Source organism: Vitis riparia, unplaced genomic scaffold (genome assembly GCF_004353265.1).
Source record: "Vitis riparia cultivar Riparia Gloire de Montpellier isolate 1030 unplaced genomic scaffold, EGFV_Vit.rip_1.0 scaffold460_pilon_pilon, whole genome shotgun sequence".
Taxonomy (NCBI): Eukaryota; Viridiplantae; Streptophyta; class Magnoliopsida; order Vitales; family Vitaceae; genus Vitis; species Vitis riparia.
In genome coordinates this window covers 174,842-199,192 of record NW_023269682.1, presented here as the reverse complement: position 1 = coordinate 199,192, position 24,351 = coordinate 174,842, and the positions used below count along the sequence as shown (strand labels likewise).

The window sequence follows — 24,351 nt, the reverse complement described above, 5'->3', positions numbered from 1 at the left end:
TCAATATTTCATTGATTTTTTTTATTATTAAATAAATAAATTATAATTATTTTATTTCTACATTTGATTTAATTTATTACTAAAAATATAAAAAAAATAATTTTCTTAATATGTCTTTTCTATATAATCTATATATTTATTAAATATAATAAATATAAATATTAAAAAAATTATAAATATATTATTTTTTATTTGATATCATTGAAACATTTAAATTAAAATGGATCATAATTTTAATATTAAATATATTTTAAAATTAAACATATTATCATAACAATATTATAAAATAATCTATAATGTAACTTAATAATAAATGTACACTTATAAAATTTATATTTTTATCGAAAGATATTATTATCAAATATAACAAATTATATATATATAATTAATTATTTTTTTAAATAACTTTAAAATATTTATTTTATTTCTTATATAATTTTTAAATTTTTTTAATATTTTCAGAATTTCATTAATTTATTTATCATCGATATTTTCGATATATCTTCAATTTATTTGATATATTCATAAAATGAAATACCGTTTCATCTATTGGAAAAGGGCCTCATGGAAGAACCTCAAGAGCCATCACATCTGACACAAATCTTATCTGGCACTATGGCTTGGATAAATCTTGATGGAAACCTCGCACTTCAGAACTTTTGGGCATGAACCTCGAAGGCTAACAGGACAGCATACGTAGAGTATGAGGTACGGTTCCCAAAGCGAAAAGACATAACCAGTGGAGTATTTTTCGAGGGGAGCAACATGCGCCACCTAACACACCACCTCAATCAATAGCAAGCATTATTAAGTTCCTTAAGTTTGACTTGACAAGAGCTCCTTCCTAAGAAAAAACTGACTCCATGACCACCAATCAAGGCACGCCCAAGAGAAACTATAAATCCTGACAAAGGATGAGCAAGAGGGGCAGAAAAACATGGAGAGAAAAACAAACTGAAGGGTAAGGAATCAAGAATTTGAGAAAATTGGTGGCTATCTTGGATCGACCATAAGAAAGTGGTCGCTAGTCTACATTGGGGCAACCCCAATCCTTGAAGTAGTCAAGCACCAACAAAAATGGTTGCATAAATCAATGCAGCAGCGCAAATGCACTCAGGTGTAGTAAAGATCGATCACTAGCCAGTAAAGAAACCTTGCCAACTCTCCAATGGATCACATTATGTGGGACAAACAACAATTGTAGATATTAATAACCATGATTCATATTGGGAAGAGGAATGAGCAACCCACTCGCAATGGTAGGGCCTGATCTGAGTGAGGCTACCAACCCTGCACTGGAAAAAAACTGAGTATATCATTCCCTAGGATGCACCCATATGTCTAGCAAGTTGGGTGCAATGATTTCGAGAATCTCACCTCGGTCGGAGCCCCCTGTCTGGGCATCGGTAAGAATGACATCTTGGCTTCTTGATGACATGTTGTCTACCTCACTCTTAGATCGAATTTTGAAGCATGGTCATCCACTAGGGTTCGTTGTGCCGAATTTTACAATGTATGACGACACATTTGATCCATTTGACCATTTAATGCACTACCAACAAGTCATAACCTTGGATATCGACAACCATCTACTACTATGCAAAGTCTTCCCGGGGAGTCCTCATGGATCGACTTCCTCCTAACTCTATCTGTTGTTTCCATGAGTTGTCAGAAGTTTTTACAGCTCATTATCTTTGTTCCACACGCCAGCATCAAGGGCTCAATAGTCTTAACAACCTTAAGATGATGGAATATGAAACATTGCGTGATTTTATGAAGAGGTTTGGGCAGACAGTGACACAAATAGAGACTTGTAGCATGGAGGCGATAATGTAGGCGTTCAAAAGAAGCTTCGTGCCGAGAACATCCTTCTTCAAGGCCATTTCGAAGAAACCACCAGAGACCATGGATGACTTTCAAAAAAGTAACAAGTATGCCATGTTGGAAGACATTTTGTGCACCGCATTGTAGAAAATTGTGGCAACCTCACATGCTCCCTTGATTTGGAAAAATGATTTGTTTAGTGTTAAGATGGAAGGAAAGTGCTAGATGGGTTGGGAGCCCCCAAATGGCAAGATAACTAAAATAAGCGAGTCAAGCGGCCGTCCTACCCCATAATTCACAAAGCTTGCTCTCTGCTATACGCAATTGTTGCCCATTTTTCAGAATTTAGACGGTTTTTGGTGGTTGCACCCCATGAGAGGAGACTCAAGCCAACCAGATCAAAGTCGGTTCTACGAGTATCACATGGATAAGGGGCACACCACAGAGGAATGTCGCCACCTTCATTACTAAGTGGAGTGGCTTATTCAAGCGGGGATACTTCAACAGTATGTAGAAAAACCACATCTGTCTATAAGGGGAGATCAAAACCCCTACACAACAACCACATCCGCAACCATTAACAATCATCGAATGAAGGTCGGTAATACATGTGATACATGAGGGACCCACGAACAAGTAGTGACAGGATAATAAAAAAACCAGAATTATGATAAATGCAGTAGAATGAGCGACATCCATTAACAACATTTAATATGTCTTCACTCCTTGAAGCATCCTCCCCAGCAAAAGTTTAATGGTCTAGGAGTAACTGCAAAGCACTCGACAAAATATTAAAGGCCTAGGGTGCCCACAAAGCACTCTACCAAAAACTAATGGCCTAGGAGTGCCTGTAAAACATCTGACAAAATATTAACAGCCTAGGAGTGCCTGCGAAGCACTTTACCAACAACTAACGACCTAAGAGTGCCTACAAAGCACCAACCAAGCCTTAGGCCACGAAGCATTTTGTTAAGCCTAACATAATGCCCATGAATCATTCAACTAGGCCTAAAACAATGCCCATAAAGCATTTGGCCAAACAGAAAAGAATGCTAGCGAAGTATTCGACCAAACCTAAAAGAATGTCCATGAAGCATTCAGCCACAAAGAATGCCCACAAAGCATTCCACCAAGCCTAAAAATATGCCTATGAAGTATTAAGCTAAGCCCAACAAAATGTTTGCAAAGCACTCGGCTAGACCGCTAACAAAAAGTTGATGAGTGCCCACAAAGCACTCAACCATGCCACTAGCAAATCGCCAAGATGTGCCCATGAGGCACCCAGATCTTACAGCTTAGGTGTGCCCACAAAGCGCCTAGCTAAGCCATGCAAGCCTTGCAGCCTAAAAATAACCAGAAAGCACTGGACTTGTAGTACTCCTAAACACCCAACCAGACCAAAACCATTAACAACCAATTGACACACAATCAAATTACAACCCAGAAACAAACACCCAATAAACTTAGGAAAATACAGAAAACATATTGCAAATATCCAGTGAAGTCCAAAAAAGTATCGCACATATCCATTACATAAAAAATGTCCATAACCAAAAAGGGGAAAGATTCCCCCCACAATTCTCTCAAACAATAACATCAAAGTATCGTCAGTAGCCTCCCTAGCAGCCCTCTCAACATCAACCACATTCCTAGGTGTTGGAGCACTCCTGCCCATGAAAAATGGCATATTGTATTACCGTTGGGGAAGGATCATTTGAGGCGATATTCAAGTGAAAGTATCTGAGGTGATATCCGAGTGAAAGCATTTGGGTATGGAGAAAACCCTAGCCCAACTAAGAATGGCAATGGGGCGAGTTCGGGACATGTCATTCCCATGCCATTCTCGCACCTGATTATATAGTTATTTCCCATCCCCGTCACAAACCCATGTTGAGGTAGGTTGATTGGTCCCCATCCCCGTTAATAAAAGAATTAATAACCCCATCCCCGCCCCGTCCCGAATGTCCATTGAGCCCTACCCCTAATTGGTGATGAGTAGATTTTATACCTAAATGCACTTTCCTTTCACTGCAAAATAATGAGATTATGATAATATACCAAATATGAAAAAATAATATCAAAGTTGAAATTGACACCACAACAATCAATAATTTTAAGCCCATAGTTAGTTTAAATGATTCAAAATTAATGCAAAACAGGAAAAAAAAAATCATTTGAACAATTTATAAGAGCACATAATGAACAATGAACCAAACGGAAAATGGGTCAATATCAGCCATGGATCTGAATCCCTTTTCAAGCCAATCTTTGAACCAAAACTTCATCAAATCCACTACTTCAAAGGTTTTCGCGTTCCTTTTGAGTTGTGCTCTCGGACAAAGACTTCAAGGTGATGCTCTACATGATTGTGTTGCACACATTTAGGGCAAGGAGACCGAAGTCTATGACTAGTTTGATGTCGCGATAGAGGAGTTTAGTGCTTTGAGGCTAAACCAAGAGCAAAATGGAATTGATTTCAGAGTATTTTAGTTGGTGTGAGGGAGGAAGAAAAAGTGGTATTGATCTTGGAGTTAAGGTTTTAGGTAGTGCATTAGAGGAGGAAGAAGAAGTGGCTGTTGGAATTAGGGCAAATGGGAAGAATGAAAGACAATTTATCGGAGGAAAAAGAAGAAGAAGGAGCAGTTGTCAGAATTAGGGCCCGCAAATGGAAAAGAATGAAGTATATATATACAAGGAGTTTTTTGACATTTTACTAGTAATTAAAGGATAAGTTTGTAAATTTATATCTGCGGTGGGGCGGGGTGGGTTGGAACAAAATCCATACCCGTCTCAAACCCGATTCAAGTTTTTAAAATATTCCTAAATCCGACCTATACCCATTTTTATATTTCACACCTGTCCTAATAGGGACGGGGCAGAGCGGGTTACCCGGTTAACCCACAAAATTGTTGTCCCTAAGCCCAACTATCCCATTTATAATGATGTCAAATGCATTAAGTAACCACCTCTTCATTATAATGGACACAAAACCCAAAGGGCAGCTCATCATGCCTCCATTTGCACAATTTTCCATGCGATAGGACAAGGCCCAAGTAGCACGTCCCCTCGATATTTCTCAAATATCATAAAATTTTGCCTCATTTACTTTCTCACCCAAAATTCCCGGCTATGACTACTCAACCTGTGAAAGGATGATAATGCATGTACATACAAATACTTTCAATCCATTTTGATAATGTCTGTTCATTTCATTCGGGTTTAGGTCAGTCATGTAAACTTGATTGAAGTCATTTGACATAGCCTAACTGAGGCATCTAGAAAAAGCACCATTCAAAAAATGGCTCACAGCTTCGGTAGCATCTAGAACGTGGCCTTGTAATATGTAAGTGGTGTTACATAATTTTAGGCGCATGAAGATGAACGTATCATTGAAGTGCAGAATATGCCTCCATGTGTGCAGTAGTAAATCAAAATAATTGGTCATGTTATCATGGATATCAACCTATAAAAGAGAAAACAAGCCAATTATATGGATTATTCTCTCTTACTCGACATTCTGTGTACCAACAACACCTATCCATAAAGCTGCTCTAACAAAAAAAAAAAATTATTTCCTTATTAACCCAAAAATTGTAAAAGACTGCAAGTAATTCCAAAACTTCCATCAAACATATATATATATATATATATATATATGCAGAATATAGCACATCAAGCATATCATGTCACTCCCCAAGACCCACTCCAAGGGCATGACGGTCATTTCACACCTCAAACCCAAAGGCTTAAAGTGTAACCTGACCCAAACAATTATCTTATAACTGGAAGTTACCAATTACTAAATACCTGTTTAGAATAGCGGAACAAAATTCTAAAATCTTCAAAACTTAACTTCAAAACTAAGCATCCATCAACCAATATCCAAATAAATTGTAAACTCAAACAATTAAAGTGCTAACAAAAATTTTCATAATCTCCAAATCTCAACTTCAAACTATCATAAAAAAAAAAAAATTAAAAGTTCAATGTCTAAATAGCTTCTAAAAACCAAATAATCCAAATGAACATAAACTTATAAGCTAATAATGTCCAAAAATAACATCCTAAGCAAAATCCTAATGATGACCATTCCCCAACCTAGCCATCACTCATCGCCCGAACTAAGGGTACCTGAAAAATTATCAACAAAGGGAAATAAGCTCAAAGCCCAATAAAGAATATTAATACAATTTCATGGATCAAATAGTTTCAATCATACTTGCAAATAGGAGATTTAGTGTAAAATCATTTTCATAAGAATGTTTGAGTACAAATATGCTAATACATTTTAAGGTGTTGAACAAAATTTTTTCCTATATATCAAATCATTTCATATCCATTTGAAATCAAATACATTTCAATTGTTTTCACTCTGATTATCAAATAACAAATAGTGCCCATTTAAGTGGGACTTTACACATAGGTGGCTAGCCTCAAATGTTCCTTTTTAAGGTGGACAAAACCAAACACTACTAGTACTAGTAACCTCTAACCTAGAGATAGGGTCCAAATCAATTACATTTCCCACCACAAAAATGTAAAGGTTAACTATTATATCCCGTTGACAAGGGCCAAACAAACTAAAGTCAAATTCTTTATTTTATTTCATTTAATTTACAAAAGCAGAAAATCCCCAAGTATTTCGATATAAACAAAATAAATGTTATAACACATTTTTCATACAATAATATATTTGATCCATGCTTAAAAGCAAAATTAACAATTACACATTTCAAACAACATATATATATATATATATATATATATATATATATATATATATATATATATATATATATAATTATTTTCTTTTGCAAAATCTGTATTAATTTCCCTTACCTCAAAAGAAGTCCTCAAAAACTTGGGAGAAAAATAATTCGGGAAAATCTACTCTTCACCTAATAAAGTATAAGAGAAATAATTGTTACTATTTATCTAAAATTACAGGTTTGACAATCCTAAAATTTTAGGTATTCAAATTAATGTTTTTAATTATGAAAGATAATTTAATCTATTCATATTTTAGAAAAATTAATAAATTTCTAATTCATATAAAACTTAAATTTTATTTTCAATTTATTTCTTTCTTAGGGCACAACATAATTTAATTAAACTACAATTTATTCTACTAATTAAATATTATGCTACTTATTAACTTACACTCATCATTAGTATAATAATATTGATAACTTTTATTCTCTCACTTTCAGTTTTTTTTTTTTTCCACTAAACATAAACTATATCCCCAACAATTCTCCATTATTGCTAACATAATATATATATATATATAACCATCAAACACCATCCGTACACATTTTCCTTTATTATTAATATTACTATTTTTTTTTTCTTTTCACCATTCTTCATCTTCCACAAGCACGCATTCTTCTTTCTTTCTTTTTTTTTTTCTTTTTTTTAAAAAATTCCTCCAATGCACACGCGTTCTCTTTCTTTCTTTCTTTCTTTCTTTTTTCTTTTTTTCTAATCCCTTAAGTCACATACAACAATATATTTATTTACTCATTTATTTTTTATTTTTTTTTAAATTATTACTTAGATCTATTCATCTAAGAAATTTTGAATTTCCTTATTTTCATCAATAGAACAATCTATACTCCTAATTTCAATATTTTGACATAAAAGTTTTAAATAGGTTAACCCTAACCTAAATCGAAATCTTCCAAAGAATCATTTTTTTTTTTTAAAAAAAAAAACCTTAAGATTTCTCAATTTCTAACAATAAAACCACCAATAATCCTAAATTTCCAATATTTTGATATTAAAACGAATTAAAAAAATTAACTAACCCTAATCTAAATAATTTTTTTTTCAAAGAATAACTAGCGTATTCAGAACTAACTAACGAATATAATATATTAATTTAAGGTAGAATCTTACCTGGAAAAAACCTGAACTTCAACTCTGAATCTCTAACTCTTGAGCCCTACAATATCCAATTCTCTACTTCTTGTTGATAAGGTTTTCTGAATGGAGAAGATAAGAGGAAAAGTCCAATTTATACCTAGGATTTTTAATTGTAAAAGGACTCTTTCACCCTTAATGAATTTAATTAATTACTTAATTACTTTATAAATTACTATTTTGCCCCTAGATTAAATTTTGGGGTGTTACAGATCAAGTACTTAAGTCACTACTTCCAACTGGCCGGCAGCAAAAGCGCAAGTTCATGGTGAGTTCTCTCTATATCCCATATATCATTGCTTTAATTATTAAAAAAAAAAAAAAGGTCTAGCGATAAAGTTCATATTATATATTATTACAAAAAAAAGTCTTGTAATTAGTTGTGTGTTTTATTTTTGTAATTCCTGAGATCTTGTTAAAGTATGAGAGATATGGAGACAGTTTGTTATGTTTCCTTAGTTTTTTTCCTTAATAAAAAGAAACTAAAATTTAAGTTGACAAAAGAAAAGTGTATTCAAATAATACATAATTTAGTAATAAATGTTGAATGAAGAAAAGCAACAATTTCTATCTTTCAACATCCTAATCATTTTCTTCTACAGGGTCGTCCTGTCCATCGCTTTCTGAAACTGGGTGGAACCTTTGCGGCATTAAAAGCATTTATTTATGGGAGTAGAATACCAGATTGGATAACATATCAGAGCTCAGGGAGTGAAGTAAAAGCAAAGCTACCTCCAAATTGGTTTAATTCCAACTTCTTGGGTTTTGCTTTTAGTTTTATCATTTTTGGCCACTTCTCTCGCATATTCATGTTAAAAGAGGATGTCTCATTTGATTGGACATCTAGTGATGATTCTTTCCCCATTGATATCATGATTTTCGATATGATTTTCTATAAGAGAAGGTTGAAGTCAGATCACGTGTGCCTGTTTTATGTACCACTTCCCCAATGGAGGAATTGCTCTCAAGTGACTCGCATCAAGGTATCATTTATGGCATACTCCAAGGAGGGTAAGATTTGAAATTAAGAGATGTGGGGTTAGTCTAGTGTACAATAATGAAGATGGGAATCACAACAATCCCCTAATGATCCAATTTAACTCTATTTCCTCTCCTCTTCCTCCTAGTAAGTCAACCGTTGTCCTTGAAGAAATCCATGAGGAGGAACCTATAGGAAATGGGTGCTCTAATGTTAATGGCTCAGAAGAATAGAATTTTGAATACCATATTGCTGATGAAGAGGAGCCCAATACTGCAATTGCTGGCTCTGAGGATCACTCTGAATCAGATATCTTTGAAATGTAGTTATTAATGATGACATCCCTTGATTAGGAGAAACAGACCAGACAAATGCTTAATATGCACCCAGATCTCCCTATAACATCTCTTGGTGAGTTGTGTGTTACTTTTCTTTTATTTTATTTTATGCTTTTCTTTCTTATCTGATTTTGAGTAGATGTCTTAATTAAGACCAATCTTCTAGAACTTAATTAACTAGGTTGATGGATTGCTGAGGAGATTATTCTAGTGAAGGAGGAGGAGTAGAAGCAAAGGCAGGAGAGTAGGGAAAAGGTCTTGTAACAGAACCCAATCTTCCAGAATCTAATTGTTGTTGTATTGTTTTTCTTCGTTCTACATAACTAAAGGATTCACAGTAGTATAATTTGTTAGATTCTTCACTTGATACATTTATCACAGGTTTCACTACTATGTGAAGTATCAGTTACTATGCAACCAAGTGACTGCATGCTTCAAAACCTCAGCAGAACTCAGAGCCTTACATTTGATTGCATTCCTTTTACTATCTCCACCTTGCATCATACTCCCTATATCTCAACATATTAATAAGCTTCAAAACTCAAATAGAGTCTGCATTTGATCTCACACTCTCTTGTTTGGTCTCACTTCTATTTGGTTATAATTTAAATATGGTATTTCTGGTTTGATTTTCTTTCTCCATTGTAGAACCGTAGTTTTTAAGTAGGTCATAAGTAAATTTGAGCCATTCCTTTGTTTTTTGAGTTGATTTCTATGCCTCACCATGAAACTTGTTGCTCTTATTTTATTTCTATTTCACATGTTGTTGGTATGCTTAAGAATGATTGTAAGTGAGAATTTGGGACTAAAAGGAAAAAAAAAAAAAGTACTAGTTAAGAAATAGAAAAAAAAGGAAAGTTGTGCTTTAGGCTTCCCATCCTAACATAATAGCATTTTCAAAACCCAACAATGGGAAATATGATAATCAACTTTTAATATGAAAAGTTTTATCATTTTTGTGTACTCTGAGCCGACTCCATCTTTTATGCCCAAATTGCCCCTCCGTTTCTCCAACTCAGAATCCTCAACATCATCCCAACCTCCATATCACCCTTTCTCATTTGGAAGCTTTCTCATTTTTCTTCATTCCCGAAAACCCAAAATCTCTCATTTCAGTTTAGAAACCCAAATCCAAAACTCCAAGATGATGTCAAAATGCATTTTTTTGGCTAGTCTAAGAGCCATGGGAGTCCAAGAGAATCCGAGAAAAATGAAATGGAGCTCGGGTGGAGAGAGTGGGTACCCAAAAATCGAAACCCTAACCTCCAAATGTGTCCTAAACTCACAAATCCATGTCCAAGATAGCTCTATCAGCAAGAAATAACACCAAACATCTCTCCTAGACCATTAAATCTGCAAAGCCCTTGAAGAACTAGAGGAAATGGTGCAGAAAATGAAGCACAATAGACTCTTAAAGTATTGGGTCCCGATGAACCGGTCGACCGGTCTTTGATCGGTGACTGTACCTTAGATACTACCTTAACTGACCTTAGGTACTACCTTAATTAAACTTAGGTATTACTTGTGTGAAGCCTCAAAATTTCATTTATGGATATTACTTACTTCATTTATGACCTTTAGAGCATGTCATTTTGTGATTAATTAGTGTGATTAGTTGGTTCAACTTTGGTATTTTGGTGACTGTATCTTAGGTACTACCTTAATAGCCCTAAGGTACTACTTTAATCTACCTTAGGTACTACCTTAACTGACCTTAGGTACTACCTAAGTAAAACTTGGGTTCTACCTATCTGAAGTCTCGGAACTTCATTTGTGGATATTACTTACTTCATTTAGCAAGAAAGATAAATATTCTATGTGAAAAAATTTATGAGAAAAATGAGATAGAAATGTGAGGAGAGACACTTGATGAAATAAGAAAACCCATTACAGTATAGATGTAAGAATGAGTAAAAACCACCTAATAGAGATACAAAGGTGAAGATGAAGATACAAAAAATCCATCAATCAAGAAACTAATCTTAGGGAATTAAGCTCACAAAAAATATCTAAGTGACCTATGTGACCTAAGTGGAAAGTGGCAAGGTGAATTAAGTGGAAACTAAACCAAGGAGATATCCAAGTGATAAAAAAACGTGCCAAGTGACTTAGGAGTCCACCTAATGGGCCAGCTGCATCTAAATGGGCCTAGGGTGACAAGAACACCAAAAAAACCAATCAGTTGATCCGATTGAGAAAAATTTTCAAATTTTGATAGAGTGTCCCTCGAGAAATAAGGAATCCAACAAAAAAAACAAGGTGCGCAATTCGGATAAGGGAGAAATAACTAAAACAAGCTAGAGTGCTCTCGACTTGGATGGGCTTTAGCGAACTTCAACTGAACTACAGTCTTTATGAAGACCTTAACTTCTAACCTGTAGTATGATACAAACCAAGGAATTGACCATGATGACATTTCATAATAGACCAAATGCTCGCACTAAATCGAACCATAGGTGGACTCACGTGATGTCCGAAAACCGATTAATCTCAACAAGGGCCCCATGGCCGTGACATACAAAGGTTGGGTGCGGGCCACACCCCCAAGATACATGCAAGTGTCAATGGACAAAATTAAGGGTCTGTAGTAGGAATTTGGAGTATGAGCGGAATAGGGAAAACAACCCTTGCTAGTGCTATTTACAGAAAAATCAGTGGTCACTTTGAAGTGTTCTGTTTTTTTGAAAATGTTGAGGAGGATTTGGAAAATGAGGGTTTAATAAGATTACAACAAAAGTTTCTTGCTCAACTATTGGAGGAACCAAATCTAAATATTAAGGTACTCACATCTATAAAGGAAAGGCTCTACTCGAAAAAGGTCCTTATTGTTCTTGATAATGAGAATGATCCAATAATATTGAAATGCTTGGTTGGAAATCGGGAGTGGTTTGGTCGAGATTTAATTATGATGAAGCTCAAAGGTTCCTTTCACATTATTTGTTAAAACATGTAATTCTTAGAGATGATTTCATGGAACTTTCAAGAGAAGTAATAGGTTATGCTTAAAGCCTCCCGTTGGCTCTAGAAGTTTTAGGCTCTTTTTTATTTAGCATGACCAAAGAAGAATGGAGAAATCAATTAGACAAATTGAAAAGTACCCCTAATATGAAAATTCAAGAAGTACTTAAAGTAAGTTATGATGGGCTAGATGACAAGGAGAAGAATATATTTCTAGACATTGCATGTTTCTTTAAAGAAGAGGATAAAAATTATGTAATGGAAATACTAGATGGTTGCAGCTTTTTCTCACTTAGTGGAACACGAGCTCTCATTGATAGGTCACTCATAACCATTTTTTCAAATAAGTTGATGACGCATGACCTAATACAAGAAATGGGTAGGGAAATCGTTTGTCAACAATTCCTTGAAAAGCCTGGTAAATGCAGTAGATTATGGTTCCATGAAGATATCTATGATGTATTGAAAAAAAATATGGTAAGAGCAAAAAATATAAAATTTATTTTTTATAAACAAATTAAGATTAGAAATCAAGAATTATTTTGAGTTAAATAGTTATGTGTTGATAAATTTTAATCGAAAGATACTCTTTGGATAGATACCCATATTTGCATAGATACCCTTTGAGATCACTACCTAATGATTTTAATCCAAAGAATCTTGTTGACCTTTTCATGTCTTATAGTCACATTAAAAAACTTTGGAAAGAAATAAATGTATGATTATGATGTATTCACATTATTTTCTTTAGAGACATGTAACCTAAGTAACCTAACCCACACACCCATTTCTAGTTTGTGAACTTGCTTTGTTGTTTAAGGAGACACATGATTTGCTCTCTTATTTTGTTTTTACTTTTAAATATAAATAAAATAAATTGTAACCCCAAAACTCAATTAAAAAATTAGTTTTGAAAGAGAAATTTTATTACCGTCCGAGTCTTGCTATTGAGTGGGATGCATAAAAAAAATATTGGTTCCCATGCATTCACTATTCAAACCAAACACTTTGCCTAAATTTCTTTTTGGGTTTATTTATAAGTTTTCCTTATTTTTCTATTTGAATCATATTTTGTAAAAGAATTTCCTATTATTATATAAAAAAAATAGTGATGTTTTATTTACAAAAATATGTTCATCCCATTATAAAATATTCCTATGTTGATATGTACTTATAATATTAGATTTCATTGTACTTATAAAATTAGATTTCATTGTACGATAAGGAAAATTGTTAAAAATATTATATAAATATTATAAATTAGGAGGGAAACGGAGATGATCATATAAACCTTATACCGAGTACGTATACACACGAGAAAAAAATAAGACACTAAGTGGAGTGAAGGCTCATCGTTCAAGGTAGGTACAAAGATGAGGAGACTTTGCTGCAATGCCCTTCAACTTTGGGTCAAGCTTGGATTTCTGCAATGATGACCGGGTCAAGGTAGACTTTCGCTTCAAGATCGACCTTCGCTTGAACCTCAAAAGCTGATTTATCTACTTCAACCTTTTTGATGCATCCAAGTTGTGCAAAAGCAACATATTTAATGCTTCAATACTGCCTTCATCCAGGTTGAAAATGCCCCTTTGTGAATTTTGCCTATGGGACTGGGACCATAAACCAAAGCACAAGTTACATTAACTGCCCAAGCAGTTGATTAAATTCCTAATTTTAAACACTACATAAGGGAACAAGAAATTCACCTAGAAGGGAACTCTGCCATTTCCTTGGGGAGACTAAATCTCTGACTTTCAACAACCCATTGTAAATAATCATCCTGGAATATGAGAAAGCAAGATAAAACATTCAGCCAAAAAACTGCAACACCAACACAACAACTAGTTTGGATGTAGTGGTGGAAAGAAAAGCACCAGTCATTTGTTGACCTTGCCCTAAGATAATGCCAAGAACTTGTCTTTCTGCTTCACCGGGATCAATTGAATGAGCAGCCAATGCACTTAATGCAGCTTGACAACCCAAATGGCTTGAAACAGTATTTGTTTTCAGCAGTGGACTATAACAAGAATGAAAAAACAAAAATGAAAAAGAAGAATGCAATAAACTGGCATGTGCAAAATGCAACCTACCATTGGCGTTCAAGAGATCTGCATAAGGTGCAACTGCAGTGTGAAGGCTGCAAAAGGCCGCATTCCATCATCCTTTCCTCGATTTGCTATTTTTGATATGTAAATGCAGATCAAAGCATCTTACAGATACAGGAGGCCATGATGAATACACATAAAAGCAGCAAATAAAGGAAACAAAGGAACTCTTACCAATCAATCCAGACTTTGCAGTAAATTCTCTAACGAAAAAGCCCTCACTAGACTTTTCAATAGGGAAAGAGTATACAAGGACCAATGGACCCAGAGGATGAAGAAAGTATTCCAGCAAAGAGACTGTCACTGGATTCTTCAACTGGGAACAATGTTCAGGAAGAAGGACACAGGTACCAAGTGATACAGACAGCGAAGAAAGCAGTTCAACGATGATGCATTCAGAAGTCTCTTCAACAGGGCAGAGTGCACAAGAAGCAGAAAAACCGAAACCAATGGACTTGGATTCTACAAAAGGCACTCCATATACAGCAGGCTCTTCATTTTCAACCAATGGACTTGGATTCTTATCCCCACATCTTTTTCTTCTCTTTCCTTCTGTCACCACAGTCATATGATGCCATATTAGGATTTGAATCCAGGTCCCTGTACGTTTTTCCATTGGTTGTCAAACTAAGATCATGGAATTGTGCATATTGGTATTCTTTAGAATCATAAAAGAGTATAATTTCATAATGGTCATGAAATATTATGATCTCCTATCCAAATAAAGAACCAAACAAACAAATCATCCAAATTATATCAAGAACTAAATTTAAAAAAAATGCAAAATGGCCAACCATAATAGTTGCATCCCAGCCCTAGGTTTTCATTACTGCAGGAACCCTGTATCTCTATTTTCTATGCATAGGTTCAACCACAAAGGAGCCTTTGTTTATCATACAAGTAAATAGGGAAACAACTGAAGAACATGCTCAACCAGGAAAGCAGAACACTAATTCTACAATAAGATAGAAATTACTCCATCAAAGCTAATGCCTCTGGAAGAATAGACAATCAGATCCAACAACAGCAGCAAAGCAAAGACGTCATACCTCAGGGCTTGAAATCAGCAAATCATGATGCCTCCACACCTCTGAAATCAGCATCATGAATCCCACCAGATCTTAGGGCTTACTTTTGGACCTGAAACATAGAAATTACTTGGTAGTTAAACGACTCAACACTATTCGGACTTTTTTAGGAGTAGAAGGAGATCTGTGGCAGTATTTTCTATGCATAGGTTCAACCACAAAGGAGCCTATGTTTATCATCCAAGTAAATAGGGAAACAACTGAAGAACATGCTCAAAGGGCTTCTAGGCTAAAATCCTTCCCCATTTTCAAAATTAAGAGTCGCCCATGGCACCTTCAAGGCAATTTCTGGAAATATAAAGTTGGCAGAAGAAGACCAGAAACGAAATCCAAACAGGAATATGTTTATCATTCAAGCTCTACTGCTCACTAACAATACAGAAAATGGAGGATTAAGCAGAATCCCTAATAATTTGATGACAAGATCCAACCTAAAATTCAATACTAGAAGAGAGGAAAGAACCCTAGAAATTGAACGTTTTAGCTGATTGTCAAAAAGATCAAGTTGATTTGAAGAAATTGGAACTCCGTGGTCTTGTCTTGTTGAAGTGGAAGTGAGAGAGAGGGTGGTCGCTGCAGTTGTGAATGGTGTTAGGGCTCGAGAAGACGTTGGGTTTCAAATAGAAGGACGGGTTGTATCAAGAATATTTTTTTTTAAATATTATTAAAAATAGTTGTTAAAAAAATAAATACAAAAATAATGAGACTTTTAATCACTGATTTTATTTTTGCACTGAATTTATCTTTTCAAAGGATGAATTACTTTTTGGCTCTTAGTAAATCTAGTCTTCTAGAACGATTCAACATGTGTGAGAAATAATGTGTCTTCTTCATCAATTTGTTAAATCCTTATTCAACTGCATCTCAATTGAGACATCTAAACAAGGAAAACACAAACAGAAATTAAAGAAAAGAAACACTCACCAGAAATTATCAAGCTTCATCACCCCTAAATTCTGCAACCTCATAATAATCGACTTTATGTTGAATTAACAAATGTTTATCCCGAGTATTTACGATAATTCTACTCCCTTGACCAAACCAATCCTGATTTCCGACTAAATGTTCCAATATTGTTAGATTATTCACATTATCAAGAACAACAAGGACCTTTCTTGAGTGGAGCCTTGCTTTTATAGAAGTGGATCCTTTTATTTTGAGATTTTCTTCCTCCAATAATTGAGAAAGAAGTTTCTCTGCTAAACTGGTTAAATCCTGCTCTTTGAAATCATTCGCAATTTCAAGAAAGGAGCAAGCTTCAAATTGGTCGGAAATTTGGTTATAAATAGCTCTAGCAAGGGTTGTTTTCCCTATTCCGCTCATACCACAAATTCCTACCATCCGAACATCATCTGACTGCAAACACAATAGCATTCTCAGTTCTTGAATGCGGGACTGTATTCCAACCAGGTTCTCTTCAATATCACTTGTGGATGTATTTAACAACTTCTTCAAAAATTTGACTGTATTCCAACGATTGAACATGTGTGAGAAATAATGTGACTTCTTCATCAATTTGTTAAATCCTTATTCAAATGCATTTCAATTGAGACATCTAAACAAGGAAGAAAAAAAAACAGAAATTAAAGAAAAGAAACACTCACCAGAAATGATCAAGCAGTTGTCGGTGTTCATCTTCACCAAGGATTGTCCTGATATCATAGCCAACATTTCAAGCATTTATGTGGCAATTCTGAGTCATGGTCAATGGGTGGGACCGCAGAGATTTCTTTAAGGACAAGAGTTGAGTTATTAGGGGGAGGAGTAGAGAAGAGAGAATTGAATTGGATCATGGTCATGTCCCCACATTCAATGGGTTCCCCCGCAGAGATTTCTTTAAGGACAAGAGTTGACTCATTAGGGGGAGGCACATTGTTGCAATTCACCTCTTCATTAACATACATTAAACCTAACCCGCATCTCTTAATTTCATAATGGTTCGGCACGGACATCATTACAAATGTAGCCTTGATGTGAATGACTTGACGCCGACTGAGTGAGGGTTGAACTGGTGCAAAAGTCAGAACCAAATGATCCCCTTCAGCGAAAACACTATTTTCCATGGGGAAAGCAATACCAGTTTCGAAAGAACGGCGACATGTGCCAAAGTCCAAGAAAACACGTGCCCAAAACCAATCATCATAAGCGACAAGAAACCGGCCAACGAAGACAAGAGCCAATGCAAAACCCAGGCAGTTGGTAGACCAATTTAGGGGTAGGTCTGCTTCAATTACATTCCTCGAGCTCTGATACCTGATCCAATCTGGTATTCTACTCCCAGGAATCACAACACCGAATGTAGAATCCTGCAGAAAGAAAATAATTAATGTCCATGTTGAGAGAGCGAGAAATTGCTACTTTCCCATCTTGATTCATTCAACATTTATTTTACACTATCAATCTAATTTAGTAAAACAGAACAAAGACTAAAATATGAGTTGTCTCCTCATATTTCATACAGGAATTATAAAAGTAAAAAATAAAAAATCTGGCAAAAGCTTTTTATTTTTTATTTTTTATAAAGAAAATTGGATTTAAAGAGAACTCACTAGGGATTCGAGTTCCCGCGGTCTCAGCGGAGTATGCACCTTCGTTGTAAGTAGCAAGTTGAGTAATTCAGTTGTTCCCAACGATGTGCAATTTTTTGCATTTAAAGAACGTATGCTTGATGGAAGCTGTGAAAGTGCCTCTAGTCTTTTACAATTTCCCAACCGAAGCGTTTCCAGGTGAGAGAGTCCACTCATGTTAGGCAAAGTGACAAAGTTGTTTCCACTTAAATTTAACCATTCAAGTGAAACTAAGAAGCCAAGGCCACTAACATTTGCTCCATCTGATATATTGCAGTAACTTAAATCTAGGTTCTTTAAAGAGCATAAGTTTGAGGAATATATATATATATATAGTAATAAAATACGTGAAACAAATAGAATTTGAACTTCTTTTTGGCCACAACCATGAGGCAGATGCTGGTCCTTTACATCCACCGAAAGATAACTTTTCAAGGTTTCTCACGGAAAAAAAGGAGGGGGGTAGTACTCTTACCACAATTCCATCTGCGTCAAGCTCCTTCAACATTTCTAAGTTCCCAAAATTCTTTGGAAATTCTTCAAATTTGGAGCAACCAGAAAGAATAAAGGTTTCAAGAGATTTCAAACTACAAGTGCTGCTTGGAAGCCTTCTAAGCATTTTGCAATTTTTTAAACTCAAGAAATTTAGCTTCTTCAAAACTCCAAGTGATGGGTGAACCTTAGGCAAATTTATACAACCTTCTAAAACTAGACGTTCAAGGTTGGTGATCCCTGAGAAATCTGGAGTTTGTATTAAGTACTTGGAGTGGCTAAGATCTATGGATTTTAACCTTTCAAGAACCTGTCATAAAAGAAAGTTAACTTAAAAATTAGCTTCCCTATATATTACATACTTTCTAAACAAAATAACATGAGTTGTAGATCATAACAATACCTTGATTCCTTTCCAAAGTTTTTTAATGTGACTATAAGGCATACTGAGCTCAACAAGATGCTTTGGGCTGAAATCCTTTGGTAATGATTTCAAAGAGTATCCATGCCAATATAAGTACCTCAAATCATTGGAACAAAATTTAAATTCATGGGCAAACCGCACTCTACAATTCACCTTGTTGTTAAAGGTATCTCTGAAGTCTCTTGAAATACTCTTAGAATTATAGACTTTGAGCAATCTAAGTTTTTTCATCCCAGCAAAAGCTTCAATGGTGAAGTCTAGTGTATCTTCTAAATGAGACAAGTTGAGGAATATGCCTTCAATTTTTTCACTTCCCTACAAACCAAGAAGCAAATTAAGTGAAAAGCATTCAAAATGCAAAAAAATAACTATAATTTTATCAATATATAACTACTTAAAATAAAATAATTCTTAATTTGTTCTACACAAAATAAATTTCGTGTTTTATTTTTCTCTTACCATATTTCTTTTCAACACATCAAAGATATCTTCATGTTCCCACAATCTACTTTGTCTTTCAGGCTCTTTTGGACATTCTTGGCGAACAATACCCTTACCCATTTCTTGTATTAAGTCATGCATCTCCAACTTGTTAGCAAAATTAATAGTTATGAGAGACTTGTTAATGAGAGTTTTTATTCCACATTTTGCAGAGAAGCCACAACCCTTTAGTATTTCCACCACATGATCTTTGTCCTCTCCTTTAAAGAAACATGCAATATCCAAAAATATATTTTTCTCTTCATCATCTGGCCTATCGTAACTTAATCTAAGTACTTCCTGAATTTCTATATTAGGAGTACTTTTTAGTTTGACCAAGTAATCTCTCCACTCGTCTTTGTTCATGCCAAATAAAAGAGAACCTAAAACTCTAAGAGCCAATGGAAGGCCTTTAGCATAAAATATTATTTCTCTTGAAAGCTCCTGTAAATCATTTTCAAGAAGTTCATATTTTAACGAATGATGTTTGAGGAACTCAAATGCTTCATCACCATTAAATTCTGCAACTTCATAATAATCAACTTTATGTTGAATTAACAAACGTTGATCCCGAGTAGTTACGATAATTCTACTCCCTTGACCAAACCAATCTTGATTTCTAGCTAAATGTTCCAATATTGTTAGATTATTCACATTATCAAGAACAACAAGGACCTTTCTTGAGTGGAGCCTTGCTTTTATAGAAGTGGATCCTTTTATTTTGAGATTTTCTTCCTCCAATAATTGAGAAAGAAGTTTCTCTGCTAAACTAGTTAAATCCTGCTCTTTGAAATCATTTGCAATTTCAAGAAAGGAGCAAGCTTCAAATTGGTTAGAAACTTGGCTATAAATAGCTCTAGCAAGGGTTGTTTTCCCTATTCCGCCCATACCACAAATTCCTACCATCCGAACATCATCTGATTGCAAACACAATAGCATTCTCAGTTTTTGAATGCGGGACTGTATTCCAACCAGGTTCTCTTCAGTATCACTTGTCGATGTATTTAACAACTTCTTCAAAAGTTTCATAACGATTTCTTTTATTAGCAGAGGCTCATTCCTGCAATATTTGAACCATAAACATGTATAATAAGTTTAACTACCCACAAAAAGTTAGTAAGAGTAAAAAAAAAAAATAGCGGAAGATGTCATGATCATATTAGTTGGTCCTATATCTAACTTCACAAAATTCCAATAAATTTTTTTTTTGAATTTTATGAACTTTATCCTCTAATCAAATAACATTAATTAATAACAGGGTATTCTTATAGCCTCTGTATTATAATAACTAACAAGTGACTTAGCAAGAGCATTCAAAGAGGCATATTTAAAAATTTAAAACAAAATTAAGAGAGAAATATTACTTGTTCCTTGAATCCCAGCCAGATAAATTTGCAACTTCAGTCAGAGCGTCCCTCCAAATTTTCACCCTCTCCCCGTTCTCCTCCAAATTCCCTTCATGTTTAGCCAAGGCTTCTCCAAATTTTCCCATGTGATTCCGCACATCTGATGGATCCACGTTGTAGAAAATTGGTAGAACCCTCTCCTCCTTGGATCTATTGCATTCTAGTATCTTGACCATGTCCTCCAAGCACCACCTAGAAGATGCATAGTTTTCCGACAAAACAATGATAGAAAACATGGAGTTTTCAATAGCTGTAATGAGTGCGGGGGATATGACTCGACCTTTCTCGAGCTTATCCTCATCAAAGAAAGTGTTGATTCCTTTGGTGCGCAACTCCTGAAGGAGATGGGCAGTGAAATTGTTGCGGGTGTCGTCTCCTCTGAAACTGAGGAAGACATCATAGCTCTTCTGAGAAGAAGAAAAAGCAGCAGCCATTGGGAAGTAGCTAGAGAGTTGAAGTCGAAATTATCCAACAAAACAAAAGGAATTCTGAAACACAACGCAAGAGGTCTTTGTATCATCAACGAGAATTGAATTGAATAATAGAGCTAAACCGGGAAGCAGAAAAGAAAAAGTAGCTGCAATTAAAGAACACAGGAGTGAGAAATCTGAACAAGCGAATAAGCAACGATAATAACTAAAAACAGTGACAGGGTTTGGTGATGAATCTGATGATGCTGATACAATCGAAGCCAAGCCTCACAGCACTGAGCAGTGAGTAGGAGGAAAGCACACGGCAATTACAAGAAAAGATGAAAACCGGCTGATATTTGGTAATGTAGAATGGTCTTGTTGGGCCACAAGGCCCACAACCACAAGGCAAGCCAGGCAAGCCGCGTGAACGTACTTGGTCGAAAAGGTTAAAAAAAAGTATACTTCAAAAGAAGCCTCGACTCCCCCACCATGCTCCTGTCCTTTTGCTTTGCTTGTTCTTAGCACTCGTCCATATGTACAATCCTCCGTTCATCCCGTCAAAATTTAATCCAATGGCCAGAGCCAAAAGTACTTGAATCCAATGGTCAGGAATAACCCCATCTTAATCCCATGGCAAGAAAAAAAATCCTGTTTTAATTCAAGGGCCAGGTTTCGTCCCTTCTAATTCAAAGGTTAGATTTCATCCCTTTTAATTAAAAAGACATATTTAATCCCTTTTTAATTAGTCCAAGGAATATAAAGAAATATAAAATCTCACTTTACTATTGCAAAAAAAAAAAGTACTCTACACTATTAACTATGAAAAAAGAGTTTAAAAAGGGATAAACAATTAGCCCAAAAAAAGTTGAAAACTTAATTGTGGTGGTTTTAGTATTGTTGATAAGTTCTCAATTACACCTAAACTTAAATATGAATAAGTTTCATTTATAAAAATTTTAGTTAAAATTGAGTTCTCAATTAGAATATTCACTTGCACTTAATTATGTTCAAGTTTCACCTACGAAGAACTTAATTGAGGTTAAGTTCTCATGTAAAACATTCACTTAAAATTAACTATAATTGAGTTATAATCTATGAAGAACTTAATGAAGGTTAAGTTCTCAATCAAAATATTAACTTCAATTTAAACTACTATTGGTTTAGTTTCATTTGTATAAATAATAATTCAATTCCTATTAAGTGCATTTTAAACATAGATAATTGCAATAAAACTTATGAATAAACATGTTATATTTTTCATTCCAAGTAATAAGTTCATCCAAGTATTTAATAGTTTGTGATTCTATAAGATTAAGTCTATCATATTACTATAAATTTATATAATTGTTCATTCAATATATTCACAATAATAATCAACGTTGGACCTGCATTATTGGATTGAATTAACCATGGACCTAACCCCTGAAGTGTATATATATATATATATATATATTAAACTAATTGATATGTGTATTATAATTTGTTTTATTATTTTTAAATATTTCATCCAAAATTTCTATATTTTAAAAAGTTGATAAGGTGATTTTCTCAAAAACATTTTTAGAAAAACCACTTTTACTAAAAGCATTTTAAATAAAAACACTTATCAAATGCACTTTAAAAGTTTGTTTGACAATACTTTTAGGGAATATTTATAGTATAAAAATGTTTTCAAAATAAAGAATAATGTGTTCGAAAAAAATTAGAAAGTATTTTTAAATAATTAAAAAATCATTTACAATATTTCTAGAAAAAAACATTTGACAGGTGATTACTATAAAAATACTTTCATTAAAAGTATTCTAAATAAAAATAATATTAAACGCACCCTAGATAAATTTTTGATTCTTTGAGAAAATATATTTATATATATTGGAACAAACATACAATTATGTTGCATATCAACACATGCTGTATCTTAGAAAAAATGGTATTCTTATGCAATGGTGGGGAAGAAATGAATAGGTAGTTTGTATTTTCCTAAAAGATGCATGTGAGATTAGTTAAAAAATGCCTCCACGAAGTTTGCCCTACTTTTGATGCCGGCTTGCTCACCTACCAAGCAACCTCCTCTCCTCTTGTTTTAAAATCTTCAAGCATTTGTTAGAAGATTCTTAAAATTATCTTTTTTTTAATAATATCAAATGAGGCACAGGAATGGAACCCACCAAAAGCCTTGTGCATGGCCGACGTGTTTGATATTTTAGAATTTCTTTTTAATAGACAAGCATTTTTTCGCACATCAAGTTTTGAAACTCACTTTTTCCTTTTTTATTTGGTTTTGAAAATGAGATCAAATATATGAATATTTTAATTAAGGTTTATAAATGAAATGAAAATTTAACCTCATTTAAGTTCTTTTTAAATGAAACTTAATCACATTACAACTCAAGTTTTCTACAAATGAGAAGGAAACTTAACACTAGTTAACTTTTTTCTAATAAAACTTAATTATAGTATAGTTCAAAATATCATTACGATTGAAAGCTTAACTTTATTTAGGTTTTTATTATTTTTTATTTTTTAAATTGAACTTAACTCCCATGCAATTAAGGTCAACACCCTAGGAAATTAATAATAAAAAAGTGAAATAAAAATATAAATATATTATAAAAAATGACGAAATGAATATAATAATAAAATAAAAAGAGAAAGTGATTTTTTTTTAGTCAATACAGTTTGGATGAACACCAATAAATGGTGGATAGAGCATTATGAGATGATAATTAACCAAAGTGTCTTGCAAAAAATAAAGTAAATTAAAAATATAATGGACGATCATGAAATGAGAAAGAAGAAAAGTTTGAAGTCACGGTATTTAAAGATTTAGCCATGTAGTGAGAGAGAGTATGTTGGAATCAATGTTAGAGTGAGAAAGTAAAAAAAATGTTTGCAAGATAAATGAGTAGAAAAAAAAAAGAGCAAAATAAAGGGAATACGGTGCTTTTGGAGGAAAACAGTTTAAAATGGTAAAATAATCCAAAATATATCATCTTTAAGCAAAATTAAGGAAGAAGGTCATTCTTACCATTTGATTATTATTTTAGCCTATCAAACTAGATAACCCAAAAATAAAATTCTAGAAAAACCAATCAATCGATCAATTTCATCAACCGTTCTTTTAATTTCAACATTAAATGAGAAGGTGTTTGGTTGGCTATCCAACCACTCTAGCTTTAAAAATATAGTCGGCAAGTCTACCAATAAATTCTTAATGGCCCAGCCACCTCACTATAAATAAATTATACAAAATATTTATGAAATAAATAATAAACTTTAATTTATACAAAATGTTTATACAAAGTACTCTCAGCTTATTACAATTAATGTTTTAATACCCCTCATTTAAAAATAA

At 34.0% G+C, this 24,351-nt stretch overlaps 2 protein-coding genes across 12 annotated transcripts; both read right to left on the bottom strand.

Moving 5' to 3' along the window:
* Positions 1-13,281: 13,281 nt before the first annotated feature.
* On the bottom strand, positions 13,282-17,001 carry LOC117909885. 9 transcript variants are annotated; one of them, XR_004650487.1, is made up of 7 exons: positions 16,819-17,001; positions 15,176-15,266; positions 14,301-14,726; positions 14,112-14,230; positions 13,911-14,038; positions 13,728-13,801; positions 13,282-13,623 (listed from the first exon to the last, which is right to left on the bottom strand). XR_004650487.1 is itself a non-coding variant. In XM_034823933.1 (5 exons), exons 1-3 carry the CDS (start codon positions 16,892-16,894, stop codon positions 14,121-14,123), a joined length of 612 nt encoding a protein of 203 aa, XP_034679824.1. In that variant the 5' UTR covers positions 16,895-17,001; the 3' UTR covers positions 13,282-13,631; positions 13,728-13,801; positions 14,112-14,120. The 9 variants fall into 9 exon arrangements, 1 of the variants encoding a protein (XP_034679824.1); XR_004650485.1 differs by having other exon boundaries at positions 13,282-13,631; positions 16,819-17,000; XR_004650484.1 differs by having other exon boundaries at positions 13,896-14,038; positions 16,819-16,998.
* A 15-nt stretch (positions 17,002-17,016) lies between these two features.
* On the bottom strand, positions 17,017-21,261 carry LOC117909881 (disease resistance protein RUN1-like). 3 transcript variants are annotated; one of them, XR_004650479.1, is made up of 3 exons: positions 20,542-21,259; positions 18,677-19,012; positions 18,311-18,583 (listed from the first exon to the last, which is right to left on the bottom strand). XR_004650479.1 is itself a non-coding variant. In XM_034823928.1 (2 exons), the coding sequence occupies exons 1-2, from the start codon at positions 21,015-21,017 to the stop codon at positions 17,499-17,501; spliced, it is 498 nt and encodes a 165-aa protein (XP_034679819.1). In that variant the 5' UTR covers positions 21,018-21,261; the 3' UTR covers positions 17,017-17,498. The 3 variants fall into 3 exon arrangements, 2 of the variants coding, with proteins under 2 accessions (XP_034679819.1, XP_034679818.1); XM_034823928.1 differs by lacking the exons at positions 18,311-18,583; positions 18,677-19,012 and adding an exon at positions 17,017-17,520 and having other exon boundaries at positions 20,542-21,261; XM_034823927.1 differs by lacking the exons at positions 18,311-18,583; positions 18,677-19,012 and adding an exon at positions 19,088-20,237 and having other exon boundaries at positions 20,542-21,246.
* Between the last annotated feature and the right edge of the window lie 3,090 nt (positions 21,262-24,351).

Coding starts and splice junctions, on each gene's coding strand:
- LOC117909881 (XM_034823927.1), bottom strand. CDS start 21,017: ATGGCTGCTGCTTTTTCTTCTTCTCAGAAGAGCTATGATGTCTTCCTC. Junction 20,238..20,541: donor GGCTGGGATTCAAGGAACAA/GTAATATTTCTC, acceptor CAAATATTGCAG/GAATGAGCCTCTGCTAATAA.
- LOC117909885 (XM_034823933.1), bottom strand. CDS start 16,894: ATGCTTGAAATGTTGGCTATGATATCAGGACAATCCTTGGTGAAGATG. Junction 14,727..16,818: donor CAACTGCTTGATCATTTCTG/GTGAGTGTTTCT, acceptor AAAAACGTACAG/GGACCTGGATTCAAATCCTA. Junction 14,231..14,300: donor TGCAAAGTCTGGATTGATTG/GTAAGAGTTCCT, acceptor TGTATCTGTAAG/ATGCTTTGATCTGCATTTAC.